Source organism: Euwallacea similis, chromosome 2, assembly GCF_039881205.1.
Source record: "Euwallacea similis isolate ESF13 chromosome 2, ESF131.1, whole genome shotgun sequence".
Lineage (NCBI taxonomy): Eukaryota > Metazoa > Arthropoda > Insecta > Coleoptera > Curculionidae > Euwallacea > Euwallacea similis.
This window is the reverse complement of record NC_089610.1, coordinates 3,348,534-3,374,346: the sequence shown is the minus strand read 5'-3', so window position 1 is coordinate 3,374,346 and position 25,813 is coordinate 3,348,534. Positions and strand designations below refer to the sequence as shown.

At 35.5% G+C, this 25,813-nt stretch overlaps 3 protein-coding genes and 1 pseudogene across 4 annotated transcripts; 2 read left to right on the top strand and 2 right to left on the bottom strand.

Annotated features, from left to right (window-relative positions):
• Positions 1-308: 308 nt before the first annotated feature.
• Positions 309-16,175, top strand: LOC136419492 (E3 ubiquitin-protein ligase RBBP6-like). 2 transcript variants are annotated; one of them, XM_066405868.1, is made up of 16 exons: positions 309-788; positions 2,173-2,413; positions 2,505-2,619; positions 2,678-2,927; positions 2,982-3,093; positions 3,162-3,264; positions 3,328-3,447; positions 3,503-3,644; positions 3,728-3,821; positions 4,095-4,254; positions 4,390-4,526; positions 4,988-5,113; positions 5,434-5,640; positions 6,403-6,546; positions 9,320-9,565; positions 13,795-16,175. In XM_066405868.1, the coding sequence occupies exons 1-16, from the start codon at positions 623-625 to the stop codon at positions 15,923-15,925; spliced, it is 4,494 nt and encodes a 1,497-aa protein (XP_066261965.1). In that variant the 5' UTR covers positions 309-622; the 3' UTR covers positions 15,926-16,175. The 2 variants fall into 2 exon arrangements, with proteins under 2 accessions (XP_066261965.1, XP_066261966.1); XM_066405869.1 differs by lacking the exon at positions 6,403-6,546.
• LOC136417593 (odorant receptor 10-like) lies at positions 7,276-9,071 on the bottom strand. The gene is made up of 7 exons (XM_066403355.1): positions 9,066-9,071; positions 8,405-8,963; positions 8,188-8,344; positions 8,029-8,128; positions 7,870-7,974; positions 7,662-7,817; positions 7,276-7,391 (listed from the first exon to the last, which is right to left on the bottom strand). The coding sequence occupies exons 1-7, from the start codon at positions 9,069-9,071 to the stop codon at positions 7,335-7,337; spliced, it is 1,140 nt and encodes a 379-aa protein (XP_066259452.1). The 3' UTR covers positions 7,276-7,334.
• A 3,171-nt stretch (positions 16,176-19,346) lies between the features above and the next one.
• On the top strand, positions 19,347-25,514 carry LOC136419383 (glutamic acid-rich protein-like; annotated as a pseudogene).
• LOC136419182 (odorant receptor Or2-like) lies at positions 20,742-22,335 on the bottom strand. Its single transcript, XM_066405379.1, has 6 exons — positions 22,300-22,335; positions 22,083-22,239; positions 21,924-22,023; positions 21,764-21,868; positions 21,552-21,711; positions 20,742-20,874 (listed from the first exon to the last, which is right to left on the bottom strand). The coding sequence occupies exons 2-6, from the start codon at positions 22,235-22,237 to the stop codon at positions 20,813-20,815; spliced, it is 582 nt and encodes a 193-aa protein (XP_066261476.1). The 5' UTR covers positions 22,238-22,239; positions 22,300-22,335; the 3' UTR covers positions 20,742-20,812.
• Positions 25,515-25,813: the final 299 nt, after the last annotated feature.

Below are 25,813 nucleotides of genomic sequence, written 5' to 3'. Positions count from 1 at the left end.
AAGAACAAAAACCAGATTTGTGGATCAACTAACTATGTATTTTAAGTTTTTTAATTTAAGGATGAAAATTCAAAATTTCGGCCCTGTGTCCAAGCACAAACGTTAAGGTTCAGCTTTACATACTGAGTTGCCGAGTTACTAAATACTCAGTAACGAATGAGCTAGAGGAAACACTTAGTATTAGACTTAGACTCAGTAATTAGAAGACAGTTTATTGTTGTCTTAGTACCTTGCTGATGTGTGACGTCTATCTTTGTCATCTGACAGCTCTGATGTATGACGTAGTCACGTTTCAGTTTTCACTTATTTGACCCTCCATTTGTAATTTGTATTTGTGATTTTGGACACCGGTGATCGCCATGTTCCTACTTACATTTAATTTGTGTTGTTTCTTTTGAAGACTCCAGATATGTTTTTATTTTGACGGAACACGAAGAAAAACTTAGTATGAAAATAATCACATTACTTTCATGTGAACGTGCATCGAACTCTGTCCCTGGTCGCTCCAAGTGAAGAATATCATATTCTGTGTAGTGTAGGTGTAGGGAAATTGCTTCAAATTGGGAAAGCCAAATAGAAACAACAATCCATCTTTCAAGGGTCTTTAGTCTTCGGCACAGCCATGTCGGTGCATTATAGATTTAAGTCCGCCTTAGAGTATGATACAATAACTTTTGATGGTTTGCATATATCAGTGAAAGATCTGAAAAATGCTATTATACAGCAGAAGCGTATTGGAAAAAGCACTGATTTTGATCTGCGGATTACTAATGCCCAAACTGGAGAAAGTAAGTTTTATAATTCTTATGTTTTCCTGATATAAACCTTTACTGTCAACTTTTATGTAATCTGAGGTCTTACAATTGCTGAATTATGTTTCTTTTTTTACTAATCCATCACTTGAGTGCTTGGTGTGTCATTCCTTTATAGTGCCTTAAACTGCTTATAACCTCAGACTTTTGAATTGTGCCCCTTTGGGGGTGTGCGTCTTAAGTTTTAGAAGAGAGAGTTAGCAGACCATCAATCATCTCTTCAAACCCCATTATGCCACAGTGCATTTTTAAATTCAATGCATGTCAATAATCAAAATGGTTATTTAATTTTTTTTTTAAAGCAATTACAAGGTGACTCAAAAAAAGTTTCTATGTCTACTTTAACCTGCTCTGTACAATGCCCTGAATAGAGTATGCCAAATTCAACAGTCTTAAAAGGAAAGTCCTATTTCAATTTAAGTCCAATAATATAATAATTAAGAGGGTTAACAAAACTAATTTAAGCCTCTAGTGTCTCAACACTGATAAAATACCTACAGTATGATTAATCTTCCTACTTGTATTGTCTTTACAGCAATTCTTTCAGTGTAGTTGATATAACTAATTTTCAAGTCTATCACAATCCTATGATCTCATAAATTATGCCTCCATATCAACATCCTGACTCATGGTAGTGATGAAAATAAGTAACAATTACAAAAAAAAATCATTACAGCAGAGGAATTGAAAGTAACAAGTACTAATTCCAAGAAGGACTTGTTGCATTCAGCAATTTACAGTTCCAAGTTTAGTCAATATTCAATACAGCATGGTATAAGGATCTTCTTATCCATAAGAGATACCATATCAGTTAAAATAGTACAAATATTAATAATTAATTTAATGCTCTTTTTGAATCTGTTTTTTTCATTTTCTCTTAAATAGTACAATAACTACTCACTGTAGAAATATAAAACTAGGACGTTGTTTGGGCAATTTTTTGTATAAAATCAAAATATGTTTCAACATTTTTCTTAACATGCAAGACACAAATGTTACAAAAAAATATAAAAAAACAATTTTAATGCATTTTAATAATTCTCTAATATGAACTGAAATTGCCACCTGAACCACTTGCAAATGTTGAAATATGATACTAATGAGGCATTTATTAAATATATGTAGTATTTTTCTTACATTTGAATGAATATTCAACTATTGGGATCTAATTCAGGAGCTATACTGCAGAATGAGCCTCTTGGCAGCTCTCTAATGTATTTTAAATAGGAAGCCAACACAAAGTGTATACTCAATATGTATTTACGCTTAGTGTTATTTCTGATTTTAGCCCATTCACTAACCACCTCTAGCTGTAAATAAAAATTAAGTTCTTTAAAATGCATTCTTTAATCAATTTCAGTATATGAAGATGAAAATGCCTTAATTCCAAAAAATACTTCCTTGCTGATTGCAAGAATCCCTGTCACTGCACCAAAACAGAAACAGTGGGAGGGATATGGTGGCAATATTACTCCTCCTTCCAAAATTGATGAAAGTGGGACTCTCAGTAAAGCAACTGACTTAGCAAATCTTGATGCTCCAGAGGAAGATAAAATTAAGGCCATGATGTCCCAAAGCACACAAGATTATGATCCAAGCAAGTGAGTACCTACTATTATTGTTAGTCTAAGGTTGTTTTATATTATATATATATATTATTATATTGGTTTGTATACTCATCGCCTTTTATAGTTATTTAAAAATACGTGGTGCTAATCAAGTTGGTCCAGTACCTACTACTTATCGTTGTTACAAATGTCATCAAGGAGGGCACTGGATAAAGGATTGTCCTTTAGGGCAAGGAGTGGTATGTAAACGACTAAGCACTTAGGTTTAGTTGTTTATAATCTCAATTGCATTGGTAGGAACCACTTGAAATAAAAAAAACTACAGGCATTCCTCAAAGTTTCCTGATCCCTGTTGAAGGCCCACAGGTTCCGGGTGCCATGATGACCTCAAATGGTCAATATGCAGTTCCTGCTTTGGACTTGCAGGCTTACACCCAGAAACAAGCTTCAGCCCCTGTACAGCAACTCAAACCTGAGATTCCAGAGGATTTGCTTTGTTCCATTTGTTCAGATCTGCTGGCTGACGCTGTTATGATTCCCTGCTGTGGTATGTGGCAATAATTTAATTCTAAAATGCGAAATGTTAATTTCTATATTCTAGGAAATTCTTTTTGTGATGAATGCATAAGAAGTATGCTCCTGGAAAGTGAAGATCATGAATGCCCCGATTGTCATGAAAAGGATATTTCTCCAGCAACGTTAATACCCAATAGGTAAATACAGAATATATTATATGTTGCTTCATAATTTATGGTTTAATATCGTTTCACGGTTTTTATAGGTTTTTGAGAAAATCTGTTAATAACTTCAAAAATACCACTGGCTATGAGAAAAAACCCATTTTTAAACCCAAAATTTCAATTGAAGAACCGGGGAAGAAAGATGTAAGTTTTACATTATTTTAGATTTTAGTTTCATGATAATATTTATTTATTTGGTAATTCCAGTCAACTTCCTTGCCCGAAGTGGATTCAACAGCAAAAGATTCCTTAATATCTGAAGAAAAGACTGTAATATCTGAAGCAGATTCTACTGAATCTGGCAAAATTGGGCACGACCTCACAAAAGTAAGGTTTCATAATTGTGATTAATATAAATTTGTGTTATAACTTATATATTTAGGAACCATTAGTGGATATTGTAAAAAATGCTGAGCCTGAGGGTCCGCCGGGAGTTTCGCCCAGGCAGTCACCTGTTCACAAAATTTCAAGTAAAGTTACACGTAGTGGTGATAGAGACAGAACTAGTAGAGATCGGGGACATCGTAAGTTTTTTTTGTTTTAAACTTGTAGTATTCTTTTAATCAATTTGAAATACAAATTTAAACTTATAATTTGCCATTTCTAGATGGTGGCAAAAGAGGCTCTCCAAAACATCACAGAAGTAGGTCACCATCTCCCAGGAAGTCAAGAACCAGGCATTCTCCAAATTATGAACGGAGGTAAGAATTCTATTTTTTTAAAATGGCAAAATCGAAATAAATGGCTAAACGGGTTGCATTTAGCCACTAGTTACATAATGAAAGCATTTCATTACTCACTGATAAATGGGACCAGTAATGACAATACATGCTATAGTTCTGCAAATACAGAACGCAATTCGAATATCTTAAAATTTATGTTATTTTCTTGTAATTCAGAAAAATTAGAAATAAATTAAGATAGTATTCAGTTCGACCAGTCCAACAACCTCTATTCAATTATTATGTTCTCAGAATTCGTTCTCCTGAAACGCCAACTAGAGATGATGTGCCTCCGGGAATGGGAACAAATTATCCTATTCCTCCACCTCGTCCGATGCCAGGAATACCACTGGGGGATGTTTTACAAGGTGGACCAGGAAATGGTATGCCACCTGGTGCACCGCCTATGCAGGTAATTAGAGTATATTCACATCTTTATTGGTTTTGTTGTCTAAATGCATTTGTTTGATGGTAAAAAAGTTGCGTTTTTGTTAAATGATCACCTATAATGTGTTTATTGATATTCACAATTTAAATTATTTTCAAGGGTCCTCCGCCTGGTATGCCTCCTGGTGCGTATGCTCATGGCCAGCCTCCACCGTTTATTCCTCCCGGAGCGCCACCAAATTACCGGTTGCCGCCGCCCGGTGCTCAACCGCCACCATACATGCCCCCTGGTCCAGGGTAAGTGCAATCATTAGAATCTAATTATTTTCTATTATTTATATTATTAATGACTGTGTTGTTCGTGGAATAGTGGGCTGGGTGAAGGGTGAATGAAACTTATAACTATTCCAAGTTTCGGCATAGAATAAGAAAATGTTTTAGAAGTCCAGCGACATGCTTTTAAAATGGCTCCCTATAGATGGCGAATAGACGCCATCTACAAGGTATATAATTGTTATTTATGCATATCTTTCAGTGTGATTTTAAAGAATTTTCTATGTTTCCTTATTTTATACGTTCCTTTCGCTATTTGTCTAGACGCATAGAGGGAGTCATATTTAAAACTGATGAAGTCCATGAACGTTCTCGAAACCTTAAAAATTTATTTTACCCTCCGCACAGACTAATAACTCAAGAACCCACTCATATACTTGTTTGGTAAAGATCAATTTTCTCATTGTAATATTAATAATTTCTAGACAATACGCTCCAAGACCCGCATTTGATCCAATGAATGGCCCTCCTGGAAACTTCGGACCAAGTTTTCCCGGTAGACCGCGAGAATTTGGCGGTCGTCGTAACGGTAGAGATAGAACTCCGCCAGGGTAAGTTAAAATTTTTTTTAGTCTTTCTCCATTTATTTGTACGACTCTTTTCCGCATACATTAAACCTGTTCAATTTTCATTGAATTCAACCTGTGCCTTAATGCTTTATTTTTAGATATCCATAGTTACGTTTCTATTCTTCAACAAATTTACGACATTTGTAATTTTATTTGACAGTTTAAGTCTTCACTTTATAAGTTAAGGACATGCTATGTTTCAAGGCAAAAAATTCTAAATCAAGAAGCGCAAAATTTTCTACAAACTCAACAACTCGTAACGTTTTGAAATGTTTTGCAAAATAATTTTTTATTTGCTTCAGAGTTATTGATGACCCTTTGGCAGCATTTAATCGCATATTGCGAGAGAAAGATGAAAAACGGGCTAGGGCGCAGCGTATGGCACGACGCAGTTGGAGTCGTAGCCGCAGCCGCAGTTTTAGCCGATCACCGCCCCCAATGCGAAGACGCAGCAGAAGTCCGAGGAGACGGATGTCGAGGAGCCGAAGCCGGTCCTTCTCTTTGAGCAGGTATGTCGTAATTCGCGGTACTTTTGGCAGCGTTTACAGGTACTTTATTGTTAAATGAGAAAATTTAATCGAAATATTGCAAAATTGCGTTATAATTATTATAATAATTTAACGTTGCATTGTTGCCGTATCAATAAAATAATAATTTTTTACCCTAATTTATAAGAGGTACAATTTGTCTAAACGACAAAATAAGAAACATGCTGTATGAAAAATGTTTATTGTCGAACAGGAAGCCTGAAAGTGTAAAACTAGTATAAGGTGTAGTGATGTGAACATCTTAATTTTAGTACAACTCTCCTTTTTGGACCTACCCTGTATAATCTTAAATATTCGTATAAAGGACACAAGAAATAAAAACAGCGTACGTGTTTTAGCGATATTTTTTTAGTTTTAGTAATGTACCAGAGATAATTATTTCTTATTCCTTACTTTTCGTCCGCAAGTAGTAGAAATCAAGTGGGAAAATATAGATTTAATTAAGTGTGCTTTATGGAAATTTCTAATTTTCAGTTAGTTGTTTCTGTCCGTGTTCGCGGAAAATAAACAATATTCATAATACGAAGCCATGCAAATAATCGTGTGAGGCACAGAGTCGACGCTAAATTGGCCGATAAGGCATGAAATGGTGCACACCCAGCTAACTAAACTATCTGCTGACTGTTTAACCTGTAGTTTGCGGGGGCCCTTAATGTTGAGATTTATATTTTTTTATCTCTAATAGATATGTCTCACAGAACGCCTCTTTATTGTCAATTTTAGGTCGCGATCGCGCTCGTATTCTCCTAGACCGAGCCCGAGAGGCTCTCCACATCCGCTCCCGAGGAGGTCCCCACCTCCATTGCAGTCGAGGAGGGGTCCCCCCGGGCGATTCAGATCTCCAAATCGGTTGTCTTCTCCTCCAAGGTACGAGCATGTCCTAGGTTCTCTTGGTAGAGTTGTTTTTTTAATATCAAGTTTTACAACCTGAATCAAAGTGGAAAAGCTATGAAAATAAATGCAGGTTATAAAATTTGTTGATGGTTTGAAGTAGATTTTGTATGTGTAGATTGTAATGATATAATGTTGAAGTAGATGAAGTTGCCATTTTTAGGTTAATTGAAGAACTAAAGATTAGTTTGAAGATTTTAATTTCTTAGTTTCTAAAAATATTTTTTGGGTTCTTTGCTTGACCATATTTCGTAATAAGATTTCTTTTTATGAAATTGCTCGAATACGTTAAATTGTTTTTTAGTCGTGCATTTTTTATAAGATAAATATTATATATAAATACAGGCTCAGCGATTCGGTAGGTAAATATATTTTCTTTTTTGAAACATCATGTGTATATATTATGAAGTGTTTGAATTCGTATCCTATAGTATTTTGTGTCTACATCTCTAAATGTAACAGTTCTTGAGAAATTGGCGAATGGTATCACATAGAACAGTTATAAAATATTTATCAAATCATTCCTTCAATTATGTTGCTTGAATCTTTAAGTGTTTAATTTTCAAAATTAAACAAGTATTACCTTTGTTCATTTATTTACTAAACATTTGTCGATTCTTTTTTAATTAAACTATAATTTCGGATAATCGAATATTAAAATACCATTGATTGCTCACTAATACTATTTATTAGTTTTGACTCCATGTAACAAGAAATTTCTATTTGCTAGAGTATTCGATGTCATCGTTCACATCGTTTACAAATTATTTCTTGTATATTTGTTGTAGTACTGCGAAAAAAGAGTATGATGAACGTAAGATCTGCAAATAAATGAAAAATTTTGCTGTAAAACATCAAGGTAGTTTTATGATTATTTTTAAATTATGGCAAATTTAGGAATCCAAAAAGTGTGCAAGAAAGGCGACAAAACGGCAGTCTAAAGTTATTTGTTTCTAAATTTAACACGTTACAAAATATCATATAAATTATTAGCAGGAAAAATTTCATAATTCTATCGCACTTTTTGGATGCGGCTCAATCGAACTATGATGCAACAGAAATAGGCCTATTACAAATCGACTTATACTTACAGTCATTAGAGTTGCTAAATTTAGCCTGAATATGCCCATTGCCTGTATAGCCAGTGACTTTTTCGCTCTTTCCATTATCATTATAAGCATTTTCCTATTACTAACGTTGATTTCTTCCCATTTAACTATGTAGCAGGCTCTCGTAATACGGTTACTCTGAAACATAATTTTGAAAGCATCCATTGGATAGATACAGGTAATTCCTAACTTCTTCCATCAAATTATGCCCATACCAGCAGTACAACACCAACTGAAACATCATACATATTAAATATACGAGCAACAGCCCAATTTGACCATGTTCGTCAGAAACCTGAAAACAGTTTACTTAAGTATCGGCATGGGTTAAAAGTTTGTGTTTATTTACCACCAAAAGCTGAAATCCTGTTAAGCAAATCACAATACCACTGCATAAAAACTGAATTAATATCCCATATGAAAATATGCCTTCGATGTTAGAGGTGTACCTAAAATTAGCTTAGAATAACAGAAAAACTTCGATTGTATTAAACAATATCGGTCTTACTTAATTATTTCATTGTAATAGATGATACAATGTCTTATTCTATCGTACACCATGTGGTTGTCTTTTGTATTTTCCAACAGTTGGGTTATTTTTTCGCATAGTATAGTACATAAAGTAGTGGCAATAACTGTGTGTTTCGTGAACAGACAATCCATTGCTGAAGTTAAAATTTCTCTTCCCTAGTTTATTAATAAAATATATCTATAACATGACTTACACCCGTTGATCCACGCGCTCACCGCAACAGCCAATACCTCCCCTCCAAATATTAAGGGATAATAGTTGTCTGGATTAAATGGGAATTTGCCCGGAAATGGATAATTTTTCCCTCCAGTTGTAATGTTTTCTAGTAACGGTACCAAACCATACAATAGGGTAACTCCAAAGCATGTAGTGAGATATACTCTCACAACATTTTGACAACTATTAAATGCATCTTTCCCGATTTTCAACTCTGTGAGATTCACGTGCGTAAACATGTCTTGTGCCAGTTGTTGGTCAAGCACTGCGAGCTTATTAGAGTTAATATGGAAATTTATAATTTTGTTAATGAAAGCTACTTGAGTCATCGAAAAGAGAAAGATCTCGGACAGTTTTGTTACGTCTGTTGTCGATCGGGCATAGTTTACCACTGAAGCAACTTGACTGAAGGTAATAAAGTAGGTGAAAGTGGTGACAAGTTTTATCAGGAAAGTGCGTTTTATACGAGTGGGGTAGAATCCCCCAATGCCTAGTCGAAAGTGTTCTGCTTCCACGAACGCGATGATGTCGAGAATCTATTAAAAATGTATAAATTAATAAAATTTTCCAAACGCACACATAGGAGATAATAATAAACTAAGCGTCAATGCATCCCATTTTTCGTATGAACTTTAAACCTGCATAATTCTAAAATTTTTCAGGTCGTAATTTGTTGTACCTCGCCAAATAAGCTTCGAAAATTTGTCCGTCCCAAAATTTCCACACTGTGAATCAACATTATGTTTTTTTCGGGTTTGAAAGCAAACTTTTTGCAGAACAGGATCTAATAATTGATATTTACTTTATTTGGTGTTTTGATGCATGCTAAATCACAAATATTGTTATTTTTGGCAGGGAAAAAAAAATTCGCTAATTTGTATGTTTGTTTTAGGCGACGTGTCGACCGTGTCGATTTCGATCGCGAATATGATCGAGGTCCATTCCGAGAAAAACCAAGAGATCGTAGAGGAGACAGTCGTGACCGGTTTTATGATGATAGAGAAAGAGACTACGAACGTAGCAGTGTCAGAGGGAGAGGTCCTCCCCCACCTGGTCCGATGGCTAACCCACCCCCACAGTGGGGCCCTCAGAGAGACCCTTACTATCCGGAGCAACCACATCCCGGCTATCAGAACAGGTACTACCGAATTTTTACCGTGAGTAAGAACTTAAAGAATATTTTGAATGTTTTTTTGATTGGTACTTTTAGTAGAACTGCAGTTGTTGGTTTTTTTCGCAATATACGCGGGTTGTTTGCTTATACATATTCATTATAAGCATTTGGGTATTTGGTCTTGTTAAGACGTATTGTTGGCTGCATTGACAAGGTTTTTCGCCGAGTCTTAGAATTGTGAAATGCAGGATTATATTTTGTCTCCAATTTATCATGTGGAAATATTTTAACGTACTTAATTGGAACTAGCAACTCGTGTGGGAGATCTTATGGAAAGTGCTGCAGTCAGTATCTTCACAGTTCTGTCTTCCTGTCTGTGATATTTTTTTATAAAGGGACAATTGTATACGATGTGACACCATTATATGAAAGTATACGTATTCCCTAATGCAATTTCTAAGAGTATTCTATAGGTTCTTCCAACACATGAAATTTCAGTGTCTGAACTCGAATATATGCGCATTGGCCAGTTTCTGTAAATAAACAGTACTGATTCTTCGTAAGTTAATAACTTTGTGACGACCCATAGTGATTTTACCGACTGATTGGCGGTAACCAAAAAAAAAAAAACCTGTTGGTCTTTTCCGCACATGTGTAGAAGTAGTGCTGTTAACTAATAAATGAAGCAAAAAACAGTTTTTGTTAAAACTTTTCTGTCCCTGTTCCACAACTTCAGCAAGTTAGCTTATGATACACCAGAAAATGTTTCAACAAAGTACAACAAGAAGTCACCCTCGAAAGATAAAATCATTATTTATGTTGCAAACTGCATGATTTACTTTGGCGCAAAATCTTCGTTCCCAGCACTGTTCTTTAATGTGTTGGATTGAACCTAATACTATTAAATGTCATGTGCGTTATACCTATAGTAACAGATTGTGTGTTTATGCGAATAGTCGTTTATGATTCTGCGATAATGTAACTTAGTGTTAATTAATGTATCACAGCATTAATGACCTATTTTGCCTTTTATATTTATATTTATGATTTGGGCCATCTTTACTCTTTCTAATCTAATCGTCGTCAACCATCGTATACTTTTCAACCGTCATGAATAATTATATTTTACATTGTTTCAATATTACATCTGTAAAGGTTGAAAATAAACAGTTTTATAGGAAATGCTGTATTTTTTAATCCTGTGTGGTGCATTCATATACAGGTACAACCGTTGAATAATGCTTTAGGTACAGAAGAATTGCATCGAAGGGCTATTGTAATTTTAAAGATAGGCGCATGAAGATCTTAACCTGAACTTGAATGCTACTTTCAAACCCCTGTTGGCATAGTTGAAGTAAACGCTGGATGGACCTCATCAGAGAATACTCTCAATGCTGGGTGTTCCTCAAAGCATTCGACACTGCAAAAATTTACGAAAATAAGCGGTTGACAAATAGCGCTGTAAAATTCTCTAAAATGGCACCGAAAAAGGAAGCCTGCTTCCTTTTTCGGTGCCATTTTAGAGCTTTGCACTGCGCTTCAATAATGCTTTGAGTAATCACTTCAAAATTCTTCAAAGACGATTATTCAAGCTTCGACGCGCCGCGACAATACAATAATGACACCGCAATCGTGAAACATCAACATATTATAGACTTTGTTGTTAATTATTTAGTGATTTTAAGCCAAATCGATTAAAAATGCTACCCAAAATGAATTATGCGCAAATCAGTGAAGTCCTAGAAGTAAACCAGGAGACAAGAAAGCCTTTGGAAAGTCGAGAAAAGTTGATGTAAAAGTGGCCTGTTTATGCACTGGGATTTGGCGTTAAAAGGTAAACAATAATGACTTCTTATACGACAATTCTTTATAGAGGTTTACTATTTATTTTGCGAAAATTGCGAATGTTTACCCGTCGACAAAGTTTAGTATTGTGGTCGTATATTATGAGTATCTTCCCTTCAGGATAATTGCGTCACTTCGCCCGAAACGTAAACTCCTCCATCGAAATATTTATACCTTCATTACATACTCGTCCAATAATATATTATTGTTTTAATGTTTTGATATGTCTTGTTGTTATTTGTTTCATTTTGGTTTATCTACTTTTTTAAGGATATCTATTAGAAAAGATCACCCGTTCTAAATCTATACTTCAAAGTGAAACTGTAATAAGCGCCAAAAAAGTTAGGGTTTAATGTTGTCTTGCTTGTAAAAAAAAAGAAATAATTTCATATGGAATGCTGAGAAAAGTAAAAATAAAAAAACGCGAATTAATGCAATTTTGCTTTGAGGAACGAAACCAAAATAAATTTGTAAGCAAATGAGAAGTACATCGTCCAATTACGAATTTTAATTGCTACTGCAATGCTCTCTAATTTTGTTCTCCAATTACTTTAATAATTGATTTTTGAAAAAAGAATTATTTAATCACTTCGTTATGAGGTAAAAATTACTAAATAAATAGGTATTTCCTCATTTTGTACCATTTTGGTAAAACATCTAACTTAGAATATTATTTTCTTCATAAAAATACATTTGTATTTCCTATAGTCGAAGGCAGTTATCAGTGGGGGATCCTCTGATTTGTCAAAGACTAACTTGAAATATGCTTTCAGTTATTCGGTGTTTTTAGTTTTTTTGATTCGTATGATTAATGAATCGGCTGGATATGATCGCCTTCGACTATACCTATATCCCTACATGTAATAAACTTTTTTAAGTTGAAAATCAATTTTTAAAGGTCTCATAAAGCATTAGAAATCATTACCATTCACGATATGTTTGAAATATCATACAATATCATTAAAATTAAATCCTCAGTTAAGGCCGTTTCATATTGTAGCAACAGTCTTGCTCCAATCATGTGTTTAGACTAGTCGCGCTCACGTGAGAGTGAGCGTTGCTTGACCCATAATGAGAAATAGCTTAACACAGATTTCAATCACACACAAGACTATTCCAATATGGTTTTACCTGGCAAGGTGCATTTATTATATCTTATAAGAAAATTTTTAAAGCAAGTGCGACATATATGCAACAACATGTTTTATACATTTTCTAAAATTTAACATTTGCATTGTTGAGAAGTTTTATGGATTTGTTGAAATGTTTAGACATGCTGAAATTGATACGTCGGTTGTATTGTTTCTCTAGTAACCATCGTAAACACCGTTCTATGTACGTAGTTTTATGCACGCTGCAGCATGCACAAAACCTCGATTATAATGCAACAATATTTATAAGGGCACAAAGTAAAAACGTCTCATATATCTAGAGCCAATAATAGCGCATCTATACCCAATTAGAAATATTGAGTAATAATTGAAGAAAAGTCACCCTATGTGTTCCAAATGTAGAGGTGACTTACAAATCTCGAGAAGTAATTTGAACGACAATTAAACTTTGGTAAAGTTGCCTTACTGTGTCATACAAAAAATGCTATTTTAAAATTTAAAACATTCCAAATACTTAAATTTTAATTTATTGTATCACGGAAAAAAGTTTTGCTGTTATGGTGATCATTCTGGGATTCTTAGGAGTTTTACAACAGATCTTGAATCTTACACTCATAAGTTTGTAACTGAAAATGCCTTATTTCGGCGGTGAAATTGAGACCTTCCTACTTTTTACATTTCATATTAGAATGGTTTTTTGCTACTGAAGTCTCAGTATCTTTATTTTTTGTTTAGTTTCATACATATCTATATGGTATTGTGTCAATAAGGTCAAGTCATATAAAAATGTCTGCAGAAATAAAGGAAGAAAAAGAGAAGATCCTCTATATGTAACTGTTATTAGAACTATGTTCTAAGGTTTATTGGGTTGAAAGGGCCTGTGGCTAAAAACTTAATTGTTTTGCAAGTTAGCCAACGGTTCGTATTTTTTTATGGTAACATCGAGACCTTAGGAAGTCTTAGAGACCTTGATATACAATAGTAAACAGAAAGAAAAATAATCTAATATTAGGCACTAAGCAAATCTGTGTATAAGGGCTTAAGCAGAACTTATATATGTATAGTACCTAACTAATTTGCAATAACAATTTACACTCGAAATACTGTCTACTTTAAAATTACAATAGCCATTCGTAACTGAGTAATGCAAATGGATAGAAAGAAAATCCCAAGCCAGCACCTACTCAAGGCCGGGCGATTCTAGATACCATAAACGACGTAGCGAAAATTATTTTCTAAGCTTTTAAGTTTCCACGCGATAATATTGTGGTTCTAATGGTATTTTCATTTGTTTAGGTACCCTCAGCAAATACTTCACATTCAGTCGGAAAGAAAATACGAAGCCATCGCCCCGCCGGGCGTTGAACAACCCCCCATTCCTGGCCTTGAAAGTGAATTCCCTCCCGTTAATAAGGTAGATAAACAAAGACACACCCCTCCTAGACAAGAAAGGGATAGGCATCATAGTCCTAGAGAAAAGGAGGATCGGCATAGGGATAGGGATAGAGAGAAACGAGACCGTGACAGGAAGAAGGAGGTGAAGCGCTCGAGGTCCAAGACCCCTGATCCGTGGCGAAATCCAAGTCCTAAGTCGAGCGGAACTCCAGAAAAACCAAAGAAAAGGCGCAGTTCTATTGAGCCTAAAGAAGAGAGAAAAAAGGATAAAGATCGCCATAAAGATCCTTCTGATGAAGAAAAGAAAAAGAGCAAGGAAAAGAAGAGGCACAAAGAAAAGAAGGAGGAGAAGAAAAAGAAGAAAGAGAAGAAGGATAAACATCGTCACAAATCGAAAGATCGGTCAAAAAAGGAAGAATTTAAACAAGTAATCCCTAGACAGTCTGTTGGGACCGATGAGGAGTCTGAAGAAGTTCGCAAAAAGATTGAGGAGCGGAGGAAACAAAAAGAGGAGGAAGAAAGAAAAAAACTCGAAGAAGAGCGCAAGAAGGAGGAGCGACGTTTGAGATTCATTGAAGACGAAAAACGAAAGAGGGAGGAAGAAACCAGGAAAGAGGAGGCCAAAAGGAAGGCGATTGAAGAGGCACGAAAACTTCTAGAAGCAGAGGAGCAGGCACGCGTGGAGAAACACGAAAAAGAACAGGAGCTAGAACAACAAAAGGAAATAGAAGAACACAAAATGCAAGAAGGAATTGAAACAGAGAACCTCAAAAGCATAGATTTATATGACGAGGTGATACCCGAAAAAGATCTAGTTAGGGAAGTACGTGATGACTTTAGTTTATTTGAGAAGAATCGTGAGGAATGTCCAGAAAACGACTTCCTACAGGAACAGTTAAATAATGTCGAGGAAAACACACAATCTGATGAACACGCGGAATTTCCCAAATTCGGGGAAGAGGAAGACACTGGAATCCTTGAGTTACATTCAGACATGGACATCAAGCTTGATGAGTCGGATATCCTGGCTCCTTTCCCAGAAAAGTCCAAATGGGAAGTTGATGAAGACGGGCAGATTCAGAACAGTCCCAGCGATACCAATAAAGATTTCATGGATCCTTCGACTAAAGTATCGAGCGAAGTCCTAAAGCGAGCCGAAAACGTAATTTTTGCTAGAGCCATTAACTCAATAAGGCCTATCGAAATTAAAAAGGTCGGAGGAGAACGAGTTAAAGTATATGCAGATGAGAAAAATCCAGAGAAAACAAAAATAGAGGTACCAGTGGAGAAACCTAGACTTTCGATAAAGGAACGTCTAGGGAAAAAGATTGATGATCCAGAACCAGGTGTTGTTTTACTTGATAACCGCCGAAGTTCCTCACCGTTTAACCGTAGAGATAGAAGAATCGCGATTGAGGGTCATAGAAGGCACGATCGAAGAAATAGAAGCCGAGATAGAGATAGACATAGGGGTCACAATGACAAGAGTAATGACAAGGGTAAAAGAACCAAAAGAGAGGAAAAAGAAAAACACGAGGAACGTTCGAGGGAGAAACGTAAGCGTAGCCGATCTCGAAGCGAAAACAAGGAACTGAAGAAGAAGAAAGATAGAAAGAGCAAGAAAGAGAAACCTAAAAAGTTTGAAGAAGGAAAAAGCGAAGAGAAATCTGAAGATATGCTTAAGTCCGCAGTAGATAAACGCAAGTCTACCTTGGATGAAGCCAACTTTGAGCCAGACTACGATTTAGAAACGCACGATGATGAAGCAAGTGAGAAGGGAAGCAAAAAAGATAAAGAGGCCCGAAAGGGCACGACCATCGAACAGGACAGTAGTAGTTCAGAATCATCTAGCTCTAGTTCGGAAGAGGATCGAAAGAGGAAAAGACGCAAATCAAAGAAAAAGAGGAAGAGGAAGGATAGTACTTGCAGTGATTCAGACTCTAGTAGTGACTCGAGCGAGTCCGACAAGGACCGGAAGAAGAAGAAGCACAAGAAGACTAAAAAGAAGAAAAAGAGGTCGAAACATAAGTAATAGTGAAGTGTGCGTCTGTAAATGTTTTTTTTGTTTAGTGTGTGGGCTCAAGTTATTTTTAACTTTCATCATGAGTCTTCAACTTACAACTGTTTTAGGTAAAACGATTTATCACAAATGTGTATATATTTGGATATTTGGTGATATACATTAATATGATATACTTACGAGTAATGTATGTAAATCACTTTCTTTACAGGTCTGTATATGCGTGTTTTGACTTCACCAGTTAATAAAAGGGTAAAATGAATATATTTTTTTTGTTTATTTAAACCAACCAGCTAGAACAGGGGCAGGGGAGATTTCTATAAGTTTCGACGCGAAAAATATGAACACATTTGTATTTCCTGATATTCACACAGGGCAACAGTTAGGTGGTTCTTTTAGGCTGATGTACCGTTCAGCAAAAATCCCCATACGAATCGAAGCCCATATATAAAGTAAATGATCAAAAACATCAATCATTAAGAAACGGTGCAAAAAGATTATGGTAGACGCAAGGAATAATTCTGAGCTGTTATTGAACTTAGCGCTTTAATGTTTCAATTAACCATCAGCCTTCTACCCAGGATCTTCGAGAAATGGAAGTCGACCGGTTTACGATCAAGAGGGGCTATAAGTGTTCCAAATTGATCATAAAATCTCTATGAGACATTATAATGCCTTGAGAACATAGGTGGATTTTTTTGCCCGTTTAAGTTAATAGAATAAACATACCAATTTTTTAAAAATAATTTCTTTCATCACTTTAAAACTGCAATTATGAAATGTGCCCGAAGTCCGTCTTACCTACTCGATTAAATAAGAAAATAGTAGTGTAACTTGAATCTAACCTGAGACATATTCTCACTATTTCTTCACAATCTTCTCCATAAGTTTGTGATAACCCATTCAAACAGATATGAAAGTAGATAGGTACTAATAAATTCTCTTAATCTCGATTTCTAATTGAAGTTAAACTATAATTCATGTGCAAGCAAGTCGTCAACTCCGCCTAGCATCATTTAAGAGCTTTTTTAATTTGGAACATTTAATTGGCCACTGGCACTAGATCAGTAGGTCAAATGTATCATTATTTCTAGGTAAGTTCTGAAATAATTTCACTGCATGTAGGTAAAGTTTAAAATTGTTAACTTTAGGATAATTGAAATGTTTAAAAAATTAAAATTTCAGATGTGGAAACAACGCTACAGTATACAGGGTAGCGCATCAAAAACGAAACAGAGACATTTTCGTGTATTTAAGAATTTAAATTTAAAAAACGCTCGAACACGTAAACTTTATATCCGAGGGGAACACATTATGAACGTATACTTGCTCCTTTCACATCAACCCTCTAGCCGGGGTGAGTTAAACCCCTAAAATCTTAAATGGGAAGTAGGGTCGAGTAGTACCTTATTTGAAAGGTTTTTCGATTCTCGTTATAGTGATACCCAAATTGGCCAACTTTGATTTAGCAATTTTCCAAAAATTCGGAAAAATTAGTTTAAAAGATGTATCATCTGGTGTGAATTAATGATGTGAAGAAATTGCTAAGAACTGTGGTAAAAATAACATTAAAGCGTTTAGCTATTTTTATTTATCTACGTATTAGTTAATTAAGTGTTCGAAGTAACGACCACCAGTTTCTATGTAGCAATACAAGTTTTGCTCAAATCGCTGTCGCACATTTTGGAGCATTTGAAGTGTTATTTGATGGCATTCATTTATTATCCTTTGGCGAAGGTCTTCTAAAGAGTCCAGTTGGGTTGTATAAATCTTGCTTTTTAAGTGACCCTAAGGAAAAAAATCCAAAGGTGACAAATCTGGTGACCGTGGGGGCCATTCAATAGCGCCTCTTCTTCCAATCCAACGATCTGGAAACTGTTCATTTAAATACTCTCTATCACGCAATGCGTAATGGGGAGGGGCACCATCCTGCTGGAATATCAACTAGTCTTCAATGTAATTTTCATCATTTTCTAATAATTCTGTTAATGCGAGATCAATTGCATCTTGTAATAATTGTAAGTACATGTCACTAGTGAGATTTCCAGGTAAGAAAAAAGGACCAACAAGATGATCGCTAAAGATGCCAGTCCAAACATTTCATTTTTATGGATATTGGGTATGCACTTCATGAAAAATCCTGGGATTTTCATCTGACCAATAGCGACAGTTATGACGATTCACTGTGCCGTTTACAAAAAAAGAACATTCATCAGATATTGAATAGATAATTGATATTTTCAATTGCTCGTTCGCTTATAGTTTCGCAAAATTTCAAACGGCGGTCAAAATCATCTTCATTCAATTCTTGTAATAAGTGGATCTTATACGGATGAAAATGATGAGCCTTTAATATTCTTTGAATAGTGCGTCGACTGACTTCAGTTACAGTATCCAATTGACGAGTACTTAGTGTAGGATTCAGATGAACCTGTCCTAAAACCGCAACATTGATTGCTTCATTTATGGGAGGGTTTCCATAATTTCTTTTTTTTATTAGTTACACACTCGGTCTGACAAAATTTATCAACTAATTCCAAAATGTACTTGTTTTGAACTTGATTGTCTTCATGATTCTGGTTGAATAGTTGAGCGGTTCGGTTAACACACTGATGATTTTCATAAAATAATTGAATGATTCTACTCTCTTTGCAATCGAATGAACCATTTTTGATTTGTAAAACGTAAACGGAATTAAAATAAATTTATCCTAAAATAAATTTTCTGCACGAGAATATTCAAAACTGATCACGAATTACTGGTTAGTACTAACAATTAGGGCCAAATAAGTTTTTATTTTCTGTAAAAATATACTAAACATGATAACAATGCTTATCTCTATTGTGTAGCTTTACAACCAAGTCAAAAAAGAAGGGCCGCTGCGCTCCCCGCAAATGTTGAAATTATCAGAATTCATATACCTTCAAAAAAAACGCCTTAATGTTATTTTTACCACAGTCCTTAGCAATTTTTTCACATCATTAATTCATACCAGATGATACATCTTTTGAACTAGTTTTTCCGAATTTCTTGAAAATTGCTAAATCAAAGTTGGCCAATTTGAGTATCACTATAACGAGAATCGAAAAACCTTTTAAACAAGGTACTACTTGACCCTACTTTCCACTTAAGATTTTAGGGGTTTAACTCACCCCGGCTAGAGGGTTGATGTGAAAGGAGCAAGTATACGTTCATAATATGTCCCCCTCGGATACAAAGTTTACGTGTCCAAGCGATTTTTAAATTTAAATTTCTAAATACGAGAAATGCTTGTTTCGTTTTCGATGCGCCACCCTGTATGGAGTATTTTTCTTACATTTGAATGAATATTCAACTATTGAGATCTAATTCAGGAGCTATACTGCAGAATGAGCCTTTTGGCAGCTCTCTAATGTATTTTAAATAGGAAACCAACACAAAGTGTATACTCAATATGTATTTACGCTTAGTGTTATTTCTGATTTTAGCCCATCCACTAACCACCTCTAGCTGTAAATAAAAATTAAGTTCTTTAAAATGCATTCTTTAATCAATTTCAGTATATGAAGATGAAAATGCCTTAATTCCAAAAAATACTTCCTTGCTGATTGCAAGAATCCCTGTCACTGCACCAAAACAGAAACAGTGGGAGGGATATGGTGGCAATATTACTTCTCCCTCCAAAATTGATGAAAGTGGGACCCTCAATAAAGCAACTGACTTAGCAAATCTTAATGCTCCAGAGGAAGATAAAATTAAGGCCATGATGTCCCAAAAAATTCATTTTGTGATGAATGCATAAGAAGTATGCTCCTGGAAAGTGAAGATCATGAATGCCCCGATTGTCATGAAAAGGATATTTCTCCAGCAACGTTAATACCCAATAGGTAAATACAGAATATATTATATGTTGCTTCATAATTTATGGTTTAATATCGTTTCACGGTTTTTATAGGTTTTTGAGAAAATCTGTTAATAACTTCAAAAATACCACTGGCTATGAGAAAAAACCCATTTTTAAACCCAAAATTTCAATTGAAGAACCGGGGAAGAAAGATGTAAGTTTTACATTATTTTAGATTTTAGTTTCATGATAATATTTATTTATTTGGTAATTCCAGTCAACTTCCTTGCCCGAAGTGGATTCAACAGCAAAAGATTCCTTAATATCTGAAGAAAAGACTGTAATATCTGAAGCAGATTCTACTGAATCTGGCAAAATTGGGCACGACCTCACAAAAGTAAGGTTTCATAATTGTGATTAATATAAATTTGTGTTATAACTTATATATTTAGGAACCATTAGTGGATATTGTAAAAAATGCTGAGCCTGAGGGTCCGCCGGGAGTTTCGCCCAGGCAGTCACCTGTTCACAAAATTTCAAGTAAAGTTACACGTAGTGGTGATAGAGACAGAACTAGTAGAGATCGGGGACATCGTAAGTTTTTTTTGTTTTAAACTTGTAGTATTCTTTTAATCAATTTGAAATACAAATTTAAACTTATAATTTGCCATTTCTAGATGGTGGCAAAAGAGGCTCTCCAAAACATCACAGAAGTAGGTCACCATCTCCCAGGAAGAACCAGGCATTCTCCTAATTATGAATGGAGGTAAGAATTCTATTTAAAAAATAGTTAACCGTATGTTGGTTTGTACAGGGACTTTTGAAATTAAGTGATCAATGTTAAGTAGCAAAATCGAAATTAGTCGCTAAACGAGTTGCATTTAGCCACTAGTTACCTACTATTGTTCACTTATTTACTAAACATTTGTCGATTCTTTTTTAATTAAACCATAATTTCGGATAAACGAACATTAAAATACCATCGATTGCTCACTAATACTATTTATTAGTTTTGACTCCATGTAACAGGAAATTTCTATTTGCTAGTGTAGTCGATGTCATCGTTCACATCGTTTTCAAATTATTTCTTGTAGATTTGTTGTAGTACTGTGAAAAAAGAGTATGATGAGCGCAAGATCTGCAAATAATGGAAAAACTTTGCGGTAAAACATTAAGGTAGCTTTGTGATTGTTTTTAAATTGTGGCAAATTCATGAATTCAAAAAGCGTGCAAGAAAGGCGACAAAACGGCAGTCTAAGGTTATTTGTTTATAAATCTAACACGTTACAAAATATCATATAAATTATTAGCAGGAAAAATTTCATAACTTTATCGCATTTTTTGGATGCGGCTCAACCGAATTATGATGCAACAGAAATAGGTCTATTACAAATAAGGTCGTTACATCGAGTTTTTAACTTTGGTTTTGGTATATTGAAAAATACTAATAATGAACGTGGAGTATATTCACACTAGCATGTATTCTTAAAAGAACACTTTATGATAAAGAAATCACCTGTAAAGCGGGAATTTTGATAAGACAAATATACTACTAACTTGGCCGCACCGCGTCCTGTTGCCAGTATTGTTATTACCATTTCCATTATTTACGTTGATATCGAATTTAAATATGTTATTAAACGTTAACGAGTAGGTTATCCTTAGGCCCAAGTACTAGTTGCATTTCATCCACATAATTATTATTTACTTAGGTACGACTTCCTCGTTGAAAACTTCATATTTTGAACGTGAAGATTGGCAATGAAATTACTTGATTTATGACATGTATCAGTTTTTATACTGGACGACCTATACTTACAGTCATCAGAGTTGCCAAATTTAGCCTGAATATGCCCATTGCCTGTATAGCCAGTGACTTTTTCGCTCTTTCCATTATCATTATAAGCATTTTCCTATTACTAACGTTGATTTCTTCCCATTTAACTATGTAGCAGGCTCTCGTAATACGGTTACTCTGAAACATAATTTTGAAAGCATCCATTAGATAGATACAGGTAATTCCTAACTTCTTCCATCAAATTATGCCCATACCAGCAGTACAACACCAACTGAAACATCATACATATTAAATATACGAGCAACAGCCCAATTTGACCATGTTCGTCAGAAACCTGAAAACAGTTTACTTAAGTATCGGCATGGGTTAAAAATTTTGTGTTTATTTACCACCAAAAGCTGAAATCCTGTTAAGCAAATCACAATACCGCTGCATAAAAACTGAATTAATATCCCGTAGGAAAATATGGCTTCGATGTTAGAGGTGTACCTAAAATTAGCTTAGAATAATAGAACAATTTCGATTGTATTAGACAATATCGGTCATACTTAATTACTTCATTGTAATAGATGATACAATGTTTTATTCTATCGTACACCATGTGGTTGTCTTTCGTATTTTCCAACAGTTGGGTTATTTTTTCGCATAGTATAGTACATAAAGTAGTGGCAATAACTGTGTGTTTCGTGAACAGACAATCCATTGCTGAAGTTAAAATTTCTCTTCCCTGGTTTATTAATAAAATATATCTATAACATGACTTACACCCGTTGATCCACGCGCCCACCGCAACAGCCAATACCTCCCCTCCAAATATTAAGGGATAATAGTTGTCTGGATTAAATGGGAATTTGCCCGGAAATGGATAATTTTTCCCTCCAATTGTAATGTTTTCTAGTAGCGGTACCAAACCATACAATAGGGTAACCCCAAAGCATGTAGTGAGATATACTCTCACAACATTTTGACAACTATTAAATGCATCTTTCCCGATTTTCAACTCTGTGAGATTCACGTGCGTAAACATGTCTTGTGCCAGTTGTTGGTCAAGCACTGCGACCTTATTAGAGTTAATATGGAAATTTATCATTTTGTTAATGAAAGCGATTTGAGTCATCGAAAAGAGAAAGATCTCGGACAGTTTTGTTACGTCTGTTGTCGATCGGGCATAGTTTACCACTAAAGCAACTTGACTGAAGGAGATAAAGTAGGTGAATATGGTGGAAAGGTTTATCAGGAGAGTGCGTTTTATGCGAGTGGGGTAGAATCCCCCAATGCCTAGTCGAAAGTGTTCTGCTTCCACGAACGCGATGATGTCGAGAATCTATTAAAAATGTATAAATTAATAAAATTTTCCAAACGCACACATAGGAGATAATAATAAACTAAGCGTCAATGCATCCCATTTTTCGTATGAACTTTAAACCTGCATAATTCTAAAATTTTTCAGGTCGTAATTTGTTGTACCTCGCCAAATAAGCTTCGAAAATTTGTCCGTCCCAAAATTTCGACACTGTGAATCAACATTATGTTTTTTTCGGGTTTGAAAGCAAACTTTTTGCAGAACAGGATCTAATAATTGATATTTACTTTATTTGGTGTTTTGATGCATGTTAAATCACAAATATTGTTATTTTTGGCAGGGAAAAAAAAATTCGCTAATTTGTATGTTTGTTTTAGGCGACGTGTCGACCGTGTCGATTTCGATCGCGAATATGATCGAGGTCCATTCCGAGAAAAACCAAGAGATCGTAGAGGAGACAGTCGTGACCGGTTTTATGATGATAGAGAAAGAGACTACGAACGTAGCAGCGTCAGAGGGAGAGGTCCTCCCTCACCTGGTCCGATGGCTAACCAACCCCCACAGTGGGGCCCCCAAGAGGCCCTTACTAACCGGAATAACCACATCCCGGCTATCAGAACAGGTACTACCGAATAAGGTAGGTAAACAAAGATACACCCCGCCTCGACAAGAAAGGGATAGGCATCATAATCCTAGACAAAAGGATCATCGGCATAGGAATAGGGATAGAGAGAAACAAGACCGTGACAGGAAGAAGGAGGTGAAACGTTCGAGGTCGAAGACTCTTGATCCGTGGTGAAATCCAAATCCTAATTCGAGCGGAACTCCAGAAAAACCAAAGAAAAGGCGCAGTTCTATGGCGCCTAAAGAAGAGAAAAAAAAGGATAAAGATCGCCATAAAGATCCTTCTGATGAAGAAAAGAAAAAGAGCAAGGAAAAGAAGAGGCACAAAGAAAAGAAGGAGGAGAAGAAAAAGAAGAAAGAGAAGGATAAATATCGTCACAAATTGAATGATCAGTCAAAAAAGGAAGAATTTAAACAAGTAATCCCTAGACAGTCTGTTGGGACCGTTGAGGAGTCTGAAGAAGTTCGCAAAAAGATTGAGGAGCGGAGGAAACAAAAAGAGGAGGAAGAAAGAAAAAATCTCGAAGAAGAGCGCAAGAAGGAGGAGCGACGTTTGAGATTCATTGAAGACGAAAAACGAAAGAGGGAGGAAGAAACCAGGAAAGAGGAGGCCAAAAGGAAGGCGATTGAAGAGGCAAGAAAACTTCTAGAAGCGGAGGAGCAAGCGCGCGTGGAGAAACACGAAAAAAAGGAGGATCTAGAACAACAAAAGGAAATAGAAGAACATAAAATGCAAGAAGGAATTGAAACAGAGAATCTCAAAAGCATAGATTTATAGGACGAGGTGATACCCTAAAAAGATCTAGTTAGGGAAGTACGTGATGATTTTAGTTTATTTGAGAAGAATCGTGAGGAATGTCCAGAAAACGGCTTCCTACAGGAACAGTTAAATAATGTCGAGGAAAACACACAATCTGATGAACACGCGGAATTTCCCAAATTCGGGGAAGAGGAAGACACTGGAATCCTTGAGTTACATTCAGACATGGACATCAAGCTTGATAAGTCGGATATCCTGGCTCCTTTCCCAGAAAAGTCCAAATGGGAAGTTGATGAAGACGGGCAGATTCAGAACAGTCCCAGCGATACCAATAAAGATTTCATGGATCCTTCGACTAAAGTATCGAGCGAAGTCCTAAAGCGAGCCGAAAACGTAATTTTTGCTAGAGCCATTAACTCAATAAGGCCTATCGAAATTAAAAATGTCGGAAGAGAACGAGTTAAAGTATATGCAGATGAGAAAAATCCAAAGAAATAAAGATAGAGGTACCAGTGGAGAAACCTAGACTTTCGATAAAGGAGCGTCTAGGGAAAAAGATTGATGATCCAGAACCAGGCGTTGTTTTACTTGATAACCGCCGAAGTTCCTCACCGTTTAACCGTAGAGATAGAATCGCGATTGAGGGTCATAGAAGGCACGATCGAAGAAATAGAAGCCGAGATAAAGATAGACATAGGGGTCACAATGACAAGAGTAATGACAAGGGTAAAAGAACCAAAAGAGAGGAAAAAGAAAAACACGAGGAACGTTCGAGGGAGAAACGTAAGCGTAGCCGATCTCGAAGCGAAAACAAGGAACTGAAGAAGAAGCATAAGAAGAAGAACATAAGTAGCAGTGAAGTGTGTGTCTGTAAATGTTTTTTTTGTTTAGTGTGTCAGCTCAAGTTATTTTTAACTTTCATCATGAGTCTTCCACTTACAACTGTTTTAGTTAAAACGATTTATCAGAAATGTGTGTATATTTGGATATTTGGTGATATACATTAATATGATATACTTACGAGTAATGTATGTAAATCACTTTCTTTACAGGTCTGTATATGCGTGTTTTAACTTCACCAGTTAATGAAAGGGTAAAATGAATACATTCTTTTTGTTTATTTAAACCAACTAGCTAGAACAGGGGCAGAGGAGATTTCTATAAGTTTCGATGCGTAAAATATGAATACGTTTGTATTTCTTGATATTCACACAGTGGCAACAGTTAGGTGGTTCTGTTAGACTGATGTACCATTCAGCAGAAATTCCCATAAGAATCGAAATCCACATATAAAATAAATGGACACAAACATCAATTATTAAGAGACGGTGAAAAAAGATTATGGTAGACGCAAGGAATAATTCTGAGCTGTTATTGAACTCAGCGTTTCAATGTTTCAATTAACCATCAGCCTTCTACCCAGGATCTTCGAGAAATGGAAGTCGACCGGTTTACGATCAAGAGGGGCTATAAGTGTTCCAAATTGATCATAAAATCTCTATGAGACATTATAATGCCTTGAGAAAATAGGTGGATTTTTTTGCCCGTTTAAGTTAATAGAATAAACATACCAATTTTTTAAAAATAATTTC